This window comes from Cotesia glomerata, linkage group LG8, assembly GCF_020080835.1.
Source record: "Cotesia glomerata isolate CgM1 linkage group LG8, MPM_Cglom_v2.3, whole genome shotgun sequence".
NCBI lineage: Eukaryota > Metazoa > Arthropoda > Insecta > Hymenoptera > Braconidae > Cotesia > Cotesia glomerata.
The window spans coordinates 11237360-11250981 of NC_058165.1; the positions used below are offsets into that span (position 1 = coordinate 11237360).

The window sequence follows — 13622 nt, forward strand, 5'->3', positions numbered from 1 at the left end:
CCGAGAATAATCTTTATTATTATGTGGCTAATAATAACATTTATTATGTTTGTTAAATTCAAGAAATTTCAGTTTTATTTAATCTAAAAATTTTTCAAAAAAAATGTTTGTTAATTATTTTTTATTTGATTTTACATTAATTTTTTTTTATTTGATGCCTGCCCCCGACCAGCAGCACTCGCTTCGCTCGTGCCGCAAATGTCGGGGGCAGGCATCAATTTTTTTTCGATGCAGCACATTAAATATTTTACGTACTTTCGACCGGCTACAAAGAAAAATAGTATACACTACAAGAGCAGAAGTTACTCGGCTACGCCTTGGGCATCATGGCGTGCAGTGAAGAAATCTCAAACTTTCTGCCCTAATAGTGTAATATACTATTAAATTAGTTATAACTTTTTATAAAAATTAAGTAACTCTAAACGTTTTTATCAATTTACCGAAAATTACAATTTTGTAGATACTAGATTTATACAGAAACGGGACGAGTTACTTAATGTGTATGTATATCTTTTTACTGCATTAATATATTATTATTTAGCTTTGAAATATGTAACTTTCTGTAATCTTTTCATTGACCTTGTGCTGTTAGGTTATTAATAAATAAATAAAATTTTTTTTAGCGATATTTCACGCGCAAAATTGGTTAAAATTTTGAAGGAATTTGAATTTAGTGAAACTCTTTCGAATACTGCAAATCACGATTCGATCAATTAAAACGTTCTAAAGTCGTAAAATGTTTATGCCCCCCCCCCTCCTCTGCCGCACACAAACACACAGACATACTGACATCATCGATTACATACTCAGAATTGCTCATTAAGACCCCAAAATGTGAAGATATTATAAGAATTTAATTTTCAAATGTCAGTGAGACACCAATAATTTCCCGACTTTTTGAAAATCATTGATTTTCATAGCGGGAAGTTGAGAGAATAAAATAATAATTTTAATCTTTAAATATTTTTAGCAAATATTATTAACGGTAATGAAAAAATTTTACCGATTAAATTTGAGTCAAGAAAAGTTGCTCCTGTATAGATGTGTATTATTATTCTCAAAAATATGAATAATCTGCTTCGCTGTAAGTTTCATGAGCTTGGAACTGATTGAGTTTTATTTATATAACATGAAGACAAACAGTATTTTGATAAAAATAACTTATTTGAATATGAAGTGAACTTGAATGATAACAGAAAAACTGGTACAAAGATACGGCATACACAGACTATGTTTTCAAGTGTTATCATTAATGTATAATTAATTTACGCAGTTGAATTAAATTAAAAAAATAAAATAAAAAGATATATGTAGCAAAAATCTAAAAGTTGATTCAGCCATGAACACGTAAGAAAATTGATTGTCGGCAAAAACAGTTAGATAGAAAAATTGTTTCATATTTATTGAAAATAATATTACTATCTGCACTGTCAATACAAGAATGGTCAATGTCAACAAAAAAATAATTATAAACAGAATATATCTAGTTTATATAAATATATTTAGCTTAGAACGAAATATATAAGGAAAGCTTACGAAAAATCACCTAACAAATGAGATATAGTTTATTTGATATTCTAAACTATTAACATCTTTCTTCTAAAGTAGATTCTGTTAAAAAAGAAGAATTCAATTTTGTATCATCTCTGTACTTAAGAACAAACTTAGTAGGCAAATAACAAGCTTAATAATTTGAAAGAAATAAAAATGGCATAAGAAATTAATTTTTCTATGTGCCAGAGACGGAATAAATTGTGCATGTCTGTAAAATTTTCATTTTTACAATTTAGATGCGTTAATTCAGACCCGTGACCTCTTGTTTTAAATAATTGTAGGTGCATTATGTATAATCTCGATGAAATAAGTAAAGATATAAATTTAATAAATGTATAAAAAAATGTAGAATAAATATAACAAAAAAACATGCAAAAACGTAAAGAGTAACAAGAAATCTCATGTGCATCTGAATGTTTCCGGAGCACTTTTGTAATAATTTTTTTATTTATAATAAATAGATTTGTAAACGAGAATCAAATAATTGTGAGAAAAAAGTTATTTCCATTTCTAAGAGAAAAATTATCTGTCGATAAATTGATAGTTTAAGAGAAAAATGTAAACAAAATTGAGTTTAAAATTACAAGTAAATTGATTATTGTTTATTCAATACCCTGTACTCCATAAAACAACTTTAAAATAAATGTCAACAACAATGTCTAAAGCTGAATGATTTTTTGTCTAAAATTAAAAAAAAATATTTAATCCAATGATTTATCGCTAAAGTTATAATAAATCAAAGAGACAATGTTTATTAGCTTGACCTGTATTGATGTGTTTATTGTATCATGGAAAGACAATGATTTAATTACATTCTAGCGTTTTTGCCAAATCTTCAGGATGAGAAATAATAAATGATTGTACACGTTGAACATAGGCCATCCATAGAAAGTTTTAAAAGGAATTAAAGTTTCAAAAACTCATAACACAATTTCTGAACGAACGAAAGAAAGAAAAAAAAAAGATTTAAATAAGTTTAATTAAAAAGCAATAGTTTGATTGACAAAATAAATACATTTCTTTTCATAAAAGCGAAAATTCTCTTTAAGATATTTTCTTATTCATTTAACTTTTACAAATGTATACTGCTCAAATATGAATCATAATTTATACACGTCATGTACAATAAAATTAATTTTTTGCTTGTTCACTCTATTCTTATTTTAAACACTAAACATCATTCAGAGATACTTTCTACTGTCAGAATTAGTTAAGTATTGAAGTATGGTCAATAACTCTATGGATTATAATATACTTGAGTCTATTAAGTAAACATTAGAAAAAACTGTTTTTGTCGTATTATTTAAGAAGAAACAATAGGATTGATCGAACACAAATACGTTCTAAGCAAATGCCAAGTTGAACGCCAAACAGAGATTTTTAATGATATCTGATAAAACACCCCATTCACTGGGTCGGAAAGAACATCAGTGAAAGTGTATTAACATGAGAGTTATGAATAGTTTTAGGTGAATTCTCTACTGAATTAGATGTTGAAAGTACAGACAACTGAATAAATTTATAAAACATTTCGATGAACAATGAAGATTTAAAAATAAATTCTAAAAAATAAAAATCAAAATAAGTGAGAAATTTTTGATTTTATAAGAACAGACTAAAAAGAATATTTACAAATCGAAAAGGAGATAAAAAGTTTGCTAACGATGATGGGAAATAAAAACATATTCCGATGAAATGTAAAAAGCTGTGATTCTGATTCTATAATTAAAAGGATAATAAAAGAATTAAGACATAGAATCAAAATTTGTAGTAATTTAAAAAAAAAATATACAGTACCGTTGAACGAGTCAAGGCAATCAAACAGATAAGGAGTAAAAAAGTGAAAGAAGTAGAGATAACAAATGTTAAAATAAATATTACCAATATTTAGAAAGAAAGCAAGACGAATTTATCAGACAGGAAAAAAATTCGAATGAATTATAATATTGAAAAAAAAATAAAATTTCGAAAAAGAAGAAAAAAACATGTGCAAATACTGATAAGATAGAAAAATAATAAAGAAAAATAAATATGGCTAAATTTAAAAAACAAATAGATATACAACGAGTTTGTATATAAAAGATCGGCTAAAAAAAAATATTACGTTAGACAAGTCTGAAACCACAGTGAAAATGAAGCTGAACGGCGCGATATTATCACTGTTTATAGGATTAGCCATTGCTGGAGCAGTGGCTAATGAAATCGATTATACAGATAATGGTGAGCCCATGGATATAGTGATTGTAGGTGATGATGGAAAATCTACTACAATGGAATTGGACATGGATGAAATGCGAGCGATGAAAGACAATGTTGTGACATTAGAAAAAACGGACAGTGGATGGGAAATGATCGAAGGATCGAATAGCGCAGCAAACGCTAATTCGAACGCTGGATCGTACTCTTACGGTAGTGCTAACACAGGAAGCGGATCTTATGCAGGTTCAAACAGCAATGCCAATGGTAACGCAAACTCAAATGCCGACGGCAATTCCAATGACAATTCAAATGCGGCTAGAAACTCAAACGCTTACAGCGGCTCGAACGCTAACAGCAACTCGAACACCTACTCAAATGCTAACGGCAACTCCAACGCCTACTCAAATGCAAACAGTGGCTCGAATGCCTACGGCAACTCAAACTCAAACAGTGGCTCTAATGCCAACAGCAACTCCAACTCCAACAGCAACTCGAACGCTAACTCCCATGCTAACAGCAACTCGCATTCAAACAGTGGCTCTGACGCCAACAGCAACGCAAACTCCAACAGCAACTCGAACGCTAACTCCGATGCTAACAGCAACTCGTACTCAAACAGTAACGGTAATGCCAACAGCAACTCCAACTCCAACAGCAACTCGAACGCTAACTCCGATGCTAACAGCAACTCGCACTCAAACAGTGGCTCTAACGCCAACAGCAACGCAAACTCCAACAGCAACTCAAACGCTAACTCCAATGCTAACAGCAACTCGCACTCAAACAGTGGCTCTAACGCCAACAGCAACGCAAACTCCAACAGCAACTCAAACGCTAGCTCCAATGCTAACAGCAACTCGCACTCAAACAGTGGCTCTAACGCCAACAGCAACGCAAACTCCAACAGCAACTCAAACGCTAGCTCCAATGCTAACAGCAACTCGCACTCAAACAGTGGCTCTAACGCCAACAGCAACGCAAACTCCAACAGCAACACGAACGCTAACTCCAATGCTAACAGCAACTCGCACTCAAACAGTGGCTCTAACGCCAACAGCAACGCAAACTCCAACAGCAACTCAAACGCTAACTCCAATGCTAACAGCAACTCGCACTCAAACAGTGGCTCTAACGCCAACAGCAACGCAAACTCCAACAGCAACTCGAACGCTAACTCCGATGCTAACAGCAACTCGCACTCAAACAGTGGCTCTAACGCCAACAGCAACGCAAACTCCAACAGCAACTCAAACGCTAGCTCCAATGCTAACAGCAACTCGCACTCAAACAGTGGCTCTAACGCCAACAGCAACGCAAACTCCAACAGCAACTCAAACGCTAACTCCAATGCTAACAGCAACTCGCACTCAAACAGTGGCTCTAACGCCAACGGCAACGCAAACTCCAACAGCAACTCAAACGCTAACTCCAATGCTAACAGCAACTCGCACTCAAACAGTGGCTCTAACGCCAACAGCAACGCAAACTCCAACAGTAACTCAAACGCTAACTCCAATGCTAACAGCAACTCGCACTCAAACAGTGGCTCTAACGCCAACAGCAACGCAAACTCCAACAGCAACTCGAACGCTAACTCCAATGCTAACAGCAACTCGCACTCAAACAGTGGCTCTAACACCAACAGCAACGCAAACTCCAACAGCAACTCGAACGCTAACTCCGATGCTAACAGCAACTCGTACTCAAACAGTGGCGCTAATGCCAACAGCAACTCCAACTCCAACAGCAACTCGAACGCTAACTCCGATGCTAACAGTAACTCGCACTCAAACAGTGGCGCTAATGCCAACAGCAACTCCAACGCCAACAGCAACTCGAACGCTAACTCCGATGCTAACAGCGACTCCAACTCCAACAGCAACTCGAACGCTAACTCCGATGCTAACAGCAACTCGTACTCAAACAGTGGTGCTAATGCCAACAGCAACTCCAACGCCAACAGTAACTCGAACGCTAACTCCGATGCAAACAGCAACTCGTACTCAAACAGTGGCTCTAACGCCAACAGCAACTCCAACTCCAACAGCAACTCGAACGCTAACTCCGATGCTAACAGCAACTCGTACTCAAACAGTGGCGCTAATGCTAACAGCGACTCCAACTCCAACAGCAACTCGAACGCTAACTCCGATGCTAACAGCAACTCACACTCAAACAGTGGTGCTAATGCTAACAGCAACTCCAACTCAAACAGCAACTCGAATGCAAACTCCGATGCTAACAGCAACTCGTACTCGAACAGTGGCGCTAATGCCAACAGCAACTCCAACTCCAACAGCAACTCAAACGCTAACTCCGATGCTAACAGCAACTCGTACTCAAACAGTGGCGCTAATGCTAACAGCGACTCCAACTCCAACAGCAACTCGAACGCTAACTCCGATGCTAACAGCAACTCGTACTCGAACAGTGGCGCTAATGCCAACAGCAACTCCAACTCCAACAGCAACTCAAACGCTAACTCCGATGCTAACAGCAACTCGTACTCAAACAGTGGCGCTAATGCTAACAGCGACTCCAACTCCAACAGCAACTCGAACGCTAACTCCGATGCTAACAGCAACTCGTACTCGAACAGTGGCGCTAATGCCAACAGCAACTCCAACTCCAACAGCAACTCAAACGCTAACTCCGATGCTAACAGCAACTCGTACTCGAACAGTGGCGCTAATGCCAACAGCAACTCCAACTCCAACAGCAACTCAAACGCTAACTCCGATGCTAACAGCAACTCGTACTCAAACAGTGGCGCTAATGCTAACAGCGACTCCAACTCCAACAGCAACTCGAACGCTAACTCCGATACTAACAGCAACTCGTACTCGAACAGTGGCGCTAATGCCAACAGCAACTCCAACTCCAACAGCAACTCAAACGCTAACTCCGATGCTAACAGCAACTCGTACTCAAACAGTGGCGCTAATGCTAACAGCGACTACAACTCCAACAGCAACTCGAACGCTAACTCCGATGCTAACAGCAACTCGTACTCGAACAGTGGCGCTAATGCCAACAGCAACTCCAACTCCAACAGCAACTCAAACGCTAACTCCGATGCTAACAGCAACTCGTACTCAAACAGTGGCGCTAATGCTAACAGCGACTCCAACTCCAACAGCAACTCGAACGCTAACTCCGATGCTAACAGCAACTCGTACTCGAACAGTGGCGCTAATGCCAACAGCAACTCCAACTCCAACAGCAACTCAAACGCTAACTCCGATGCTAACAGCAACTCGTACTCGAACAGTGGCGCTAATGCCAACAGCAACTCCAACTCCAACAGCAACTCAAACGCTAACTCCGATGCTAACAGCAACTCGTACTCAAACAGTGGCGCTAATGCTAACAGCGACTCCAACTCCAACAGCAACTCGAACGCTAACTCCGATGCTAACAGCAACTCGTACTCAAACAGTGGCGCTAATGCCAACAGCAACTCCAACTCTAACAGCAACTCGAACGCTAACTCCAATGCTAACAGCAACTCGTACTCAAACAGCGGCTCTAACGCTAACAGCAACGCAAACTCCAACAGCAACTCGAACGCTAACTCCGATGCTAACAGCAACTCGTACTCAAACAGTGGCTCTAACGCCAACAGCAACTCCAACTCAAACAGCAACTCGAATGCAAACTCCGATGCTAACAGCAACTCGTACTCGAACAGTGGCGCTAATGCCAACAGCAACTCCAACTCCAACAGCAACTCAAACGCTAACTCCGATGCTAACAGCAACTCGTACTCAAACAGTGGCGCTAATGCCAACAGCAACTCTAACTCCAACAGCAACTCGAACGCTAACTCCGATGCTAACAGCAACTCGTACTCAAACAGTGGCGCTAATGCTAACAGCGACTCCAACTCCAACAGCAACTCGAACGCTAACTCCGATGCTAACAGCAACTCGTACTCAAACAGTGGCGCTAATGCTAACAGCGACTCCAACTCCAACAGCAACTCGAACGCTAACTCCGATGCTAACAGTAACTCGTTCTCAAACAGTGGCGCTAATGCTAACAGCAACTCGAACTCCAACAGCAACTCGAACGCTAATTCCGATGCTTACAGCAACTCGTACTCAAACAGTGGCGCTAATGCCAACAGCAACTCCAACTCCAACAGCAACTCGAACGCTAACTCCGATGCTAACAGTAACTCGTACTCAAACAGTGGCGCTAATGCTAACAGCAACTCCAACTCCAACAGCAACTCGAACGCTAATTCCGATGCTGACAGCAACTCGTACTCAAACAGTGGCTCTAACGCCAACAGCAACGCAAACTCCAACAGCAACTCGAACGCTAACTCCGATGCTAACAGCAACTCGTACTCAAACAGTGGCGCCAATGCCAACAGCATTTCCAACTCCAACAGCAACTCGAACGCTAACTCCGATGCAAACAGCAACTCGTACTCAAACAGTGGCTCTAACGCCAACAGCAACTCCAACTCCAACAGCAACTCAAACGCTAACTCCGATGCTAACAGCAACTCGTACTCAAACAGTGGCTCTGAGGCCAACAGCAACGCAAACTCCAACAGCAACTCGAACGCTAACTCCAACGCTAATAGCAACGCGTACTCAAACAGTGGCGCTAATGCTAACAGCGACTCCAACTCCAACAGCAACTCGAACGCTAACTCCGATGCTAACAGCAACTCGTACTCAAACAGTGGCGCTAATGGCAACAGCAACTCCAACTCCAACAGCAACTCGAACGCTAACTCCGATGCTAACAGTAACTCGTACTCAAACAGTGGCTCTAACGCGAACAGCAACGCAAACTCCAACAGCAACTCGAACGCTAACTCCAACGCTAATAACAACTCGTACTCGAACAGTGGCGCTAATGCTAACAGCGACTCCAACTCCAACAGCAACTCGAACGCTAACTCCGATGCTAACAGCAACTCTTACTCAAACAGTGGCGCTAATGCTAACAGCGACTCCAACTCCAACAGCAACTCGAACGCTAACTCCGATGCTAACAGCAACTCGTACTCAAACAGTGGCGCTAATGCTAACAGCGACTCCAACTCCAACAGCAACTCGAACGCTAACTCCGATGCTAACAGTAACTCGTTCTCAAACAGTGGCGCTAATGCTAACAGCAATTCGAACTCCAACAGCAACTCGAACGCTAACTCCGATGCTAACAGCAACTCGTACTCAAACAGTGGCGCTAATGCCAACAGCAACTCCAACTCCAACAGCAATTCGAACGCTAACTCTGATGCTAACAGCAACTCGTACTCAAACAGTGGCGCTAATGCTAACAGCGACTCCAACTCCAACAGCAACTCGAACGCTAACTCCGATGCTAACAGCAACTCACACTCAAACAGTGGTGCTAATGCCAACAGTAACTCTAACTCCAACAGCAACTCGAACGCTAATTCCGATGCTAACAGCAACTCGTACTCAAACAGTGGCGCTAATGCTAACAGCGACTCCAACTCCAACAGCAACTCGAACGCTAACTCCGATGCTAACAGCAACTCGTACTCAAACAGTGGCTCTAACGCCAACAGCAACGCAAACTCCAACAGCAACTCGAACGCTAACTCCGATGCTAACAGCAACTCGTACTCAAACAGTGGCGCTAATGCCAACAGCAACTCCAACTCCAACAGCAACTCGAATGCTAACTCCGATGCTAACAGCAACTCGTACTCAAACAGTGGCGCTAATGCCAACAGCAACTCCAACTCCAACAGCAACTCGAATGCTAACTCCGATGCTAACAGCAACTCGTACTCAAACAGTGGCGCTAATGCCAACAGCAACTCCAACTCCAACAGCAACTCGAATGCTAACTCCGATGCTAACAGCAACTCGTACTCAAACAGTGGCGCTAATGCCAACAGCAACTCCAACTCCAACAGCAACTCGAACGCTAACTCCGATGCTAACAGTAACTCGTACTCAAACAGTGGCTCTAACGCGAACAGCAACGCAAACTCCAACAGCAACTCTAACGCTAACTCCAACGCTAATAGCAACTCGTACTCGAACAGTGGCGCTAATGCTAACAGCGACTCGAACTCCAACAGCAACTCGAACGCTAACTCCGATGCTAACAGCAACTCGTACTCAAACAGTGGCGCTAATGCCAACAGCAACTCCAACTCCAACAGCAATTCGAACGCTAACTCTGATGCTAACAGCAACTCGTACTCAAACAGTGGCGCTAATGCCAACAGTAACTCTAACTCCAACAGCAACTCGAACGCTAATTCCGATGCTTTCAGCAACTCGTACTCAAACACTGGCACTAATGCCAACAGCAACTCCAACTCCAACAGCAACTCGAATGCTAACTCCGATGCTAACAGCAACTCGTATTCAAACAGTGGCGCTAATGCCAACAGCAACTCCAACTCCAACAGCAACTCGAATGCTAACTCCGATGCTAACAGCAACTCGTACTCAAACAGTGGCGCTAATGCCAACAGCAACTCCAACTCCAACAGCAACTCGAACGCTAACTCCGATGCTAACAGCAACTCGTACTCAAACAGTGGCGCTAATGCCAACAGCAACTCCAACTCCAACAGCAACTCGAATGCTAACTCCGATGCTAACAGCAACTCGTACTCAAACAGTGGCGCTAATGCCAACAGCAACTCCAACTCCAACAGCAACTCGAACGCTAACTCCGATGCTAACAGTAACTCGTACTCAAACAGTGGCTCTAACGCGAACAGCAACGCAAACTCCAACAGCAACTCTAACGCTAACTCCAACGCTAATAGCAACTCGTACTCGAACAGTGGCGCTAATGCTAACAGCGACTCGAACTCCAACAGCAACTCGAACGCTAACTCCGATGCTAACAGCAACTCGTACTCAAACAGTGGCGCTAATGCCAACAGCAACTCCAACTCCAACAGCAATTCGAACGCTAACTCTGATGCTAACAGCAACTCGTACTCAAACAGTGGCGCTAATGCCAACAGTAACTCTAACTCCAACAGCAACTCGAACGCTAATTCCGATGCTTTCAGCAACTCGTACTCAAACAGTGGCACTAATGCCAACAGCAACTCCAACTCCAACAGCAACTCGAATGCTAACTCCGATGCTAACAGCAACTCGTACTCAAACAGTGGCGCTAATGCCAACAGCAACTCCAACTCCAACAGCAACTCGAATGCTAACTCCGATGCTAACAGCAACTCGTACTCAAACAGTGGCGCTAATGCCAACAGCAACTCCAACTCCAACAGCAACTCGAACGCTAACTCCGATGCTAACAGCAACTCGTACTCAAACAGTGGCGCTAATGCCAACAGCAACTCCAACTCCAACAGCAATTCGAACGCTAACTCTGATGCTAACAGCAACTCGTACTCAAACAGTGGCGCTAATGCCAACAGTAACTCTAACTCCAACAGCAACTCGAACGCTAATTCCGATGCTTTCAGCAACTCGTACTCAAACAGTGGCGCTAATGCCAACAGCAACTCCAACTCCAACAGCAACTCGAATGCTTACTCCGATGCTAACAGCAACTCGTACTCAAACAGTGGCGCTAATGCCAACAGCAACTCCAACTCCAACAGCAACTCGAATGCTAACTCCGATGCTAACAGCAACTCGTACTCAAACAGTGGCGCTAATGGCAACAGCAACTCCAACTCCAACAGCAACTCGAACGCTAACTCCGATGCTAACAGCAACTCGTACTCAAACAGTGGCTCTAACGCCAACAGCAACGCAAACTCCAACAGCAACTCGAACGCTAACTCCGATGCTTACAGCAACTCGTACTCAAACAGTGGCTCTAACGCCAACAGCAACGCAAACTCCAACAGCAACTCGAACGCTAACTCCGATGCTAACAGCAACTCGTACTCAAACAGTGGCGCTAATGCCAACAGCAACTCCAACTCCAACAGCAACTCGAACGCTAACTCCGATGCTAACAGCAACTCGTACTCAAACAGTGGCTCTAACGCCAACAGCAACGCAAACTCCAACAGCAACTCGAACGCTAACTCCGATGCTAACAGCAACTCGTACTCAAACAGTGGCGCTAATGCCAACAGCTACTCCAACTCCAACAGCAACTCGAACGCTAACTCCGATGCTAACAGCAACTCGTACTCAGACAGTAGCTCTAACGCCAACAGCAACTCCAACTCCAACAGCAACTCGAACGCTAACTCCGATGCTAACAGCAACTCGTACTCAAACAGTGGCTCTGACGCCAACAGCAACGCAAACTCCAACAGCAACTCGAACGCTTACTCCGACGCTAATAGCAACGCGTACTCAAACAGTGGCGCTAATGCTAACAGCGACTCCAACTCCAACAGCAACTCGAACGCTAACTCCGATGCTAACAGCAACTCGTACTCAAACAGTGGCGCTAATGCCAACAGCAACTCTAACTCCAACAGCAACTCGAACGCTAACTCCGATGCTAACAGCAACTCGTACTCAAACAGTGGCTCTAACGCCAACAGCAACTCCAACTCTAACAGTAACTCGAATGCAAACTCCGATGCTTACAGCAACTCTTACTCAAACAGTGGCTCTAACGCCAACAGCAACGCAAACTCCAACAGCAACTCGAACGCTAACTCTGATGCTAACAGCAACTCGTACTCAAACAGTGGCTCTAACGCTAACAGCAACTCAAATTCCAATAGCAATTCAAACGCTAACTCCAACGCCAACAGTAACTCAAACTCAGACAGTGGCTCGAATGCCTACAGCAACTCAAACTCTGGCTCCAATGCCAACAGCAACTCGAACAGTAATAGCAACTCTAACGCCTACAGCAACTCCAACGCTAACAGCGACGCTGATGCTTACTCTAACGCCTTTGGTGATTCTAACGCCAACTCTAATGCTTATTCTAATGGAAACAGCAACTCAAATGCTGGCTTATACAGTGGTTCAGGCGCTAACTCTTACTCTGGATCTTACGCAAACCGCCACTTAGGTCATCCTAGATTCGGATATTCAAGACTGAGAAATGGCTATTCTCGTTACCCTGGATCTTATTCTAGTAGTGGTTCAAATGCCGGTAGCAGTTCATCTTCAGACTCAGGTCTCTCAACTATTAATTCCGGTCCGTACACTATTGGATTCATGAGAAACGGTGTCTGCACTTGCGGCCCGTATTACCCTATTCCGGTCGGTGGCCAATAATTTTAGTTACTTATGTTCTCAATTCTAAACGTTAACGGTTTAACGAAATTTTTTTTCCAATTCTTTCTTGAAACTCTTAACGATTTGAATTGTTCATTTTTCTCTTTTTTGTATTAGTTGGCGAATTTTTATCTACTTCTTTCCGTTATTCAACCGTTTTATTTTAATTTTTTATCTTTTACGTTGATGTTTCTGAATGAAGTCCAGTCGAACTGTGAATGATATTAATTCTTGAGAACTCCCATATTTTTATTCTAATTTTTTTAATTTCTGTTTATTTAATCGACCCAGCTTTTCCTTAATTTTTCAACAAACCTAAGTTATGAATTACTATCTGTACAAAGACTGTGCATGATTTTTAGTTAGTTACATTTTAAATGGTTTTTGTTTACTCATCATCTGTATTATAATTAATAAATATTCTTACTTGTTTACATAATGATTTATTCTTTTCCCTATTATTGCAATAGCCTCCTTATTTTAATTCTTCATTTACTATCGTCTTAAAAACTATTTTGCTTCGTTATTTGAAAGGGCAAGTTCAAATGTGCTATTCTCGAAGGATTTCTATGGTAATGTCAATTATTTTCCTCACTTCATTCCACTTAGTTGATATTTTTGCTTGTTCCAACGTAAAGCATATATCAAATCTCTCCATGTTAATGCCACGATTTCGGTCCT

General features: G+C 41.6%; 1 protein-coding gene across 1 annotated transcript; it reads left to right on the top strand.

Annotated features, from left to right (window-relative positions):
* Positions 1 to 4113: 4113 nt before the first annotated feature.
* Positions 4114 to 13373, top strand: LOC123270722 (mucin-2-like). Its single transcript, XM_044736878.1, has 40 exons — positions 4114 to 4250; positions 4701 to 4780; positions 4817 to 5092; positions 5327 to 5369; positions 5472 to 5669; positions 5772 to 5819; positions 5856 to 5960; positions 6027 to 6575; positions 6612 to 6679; positions 6716 to 6743; positions 6864 to 6995; positions 7116 to 7265; positions 7452 to 7581; positions 7618 to 7683; positions 7870 to 7919; positions 7956 to 7994; positions 8025 to 8105; positions 8208 to 8272; positions 8303 to 8337; positions 8374 to 8441; positions 8544 to 8589; positions 8626 to 8775; positions 8878 to 8927; positions 9048 to 9111; positions 9214 to 9281; positions 9384 to 9420; positions 9703 to 9767; positions 9804 to 9869; positions 10224 to 10267; positions 10502 to 10523; positions 10560 to 10673; positions 10740 to 10775; positions 10980 to 11128; positions 11159 to 11195; positions 11232 to 11297; positions 11652 to 11800; positions 11900 to 11985; positions 12087 to 12137; positions 12324 to 12466; positions 12629 to 13373. The coding sequence occupies exons 1-40, from the start codon at positions 4129 to 4131 to the stop codon at positions 12939 to 12941; spliced, it is 4089 nt and encodes a 1362-aa protein (XP_044592813.1). The 5' UTR covers positions 4114 to 4128; the 3' UTR covers positions 12942 to 13373.
* The last annotated feature ends 249 nt before the right edge of the window (positions 13374 to 13622 follow it).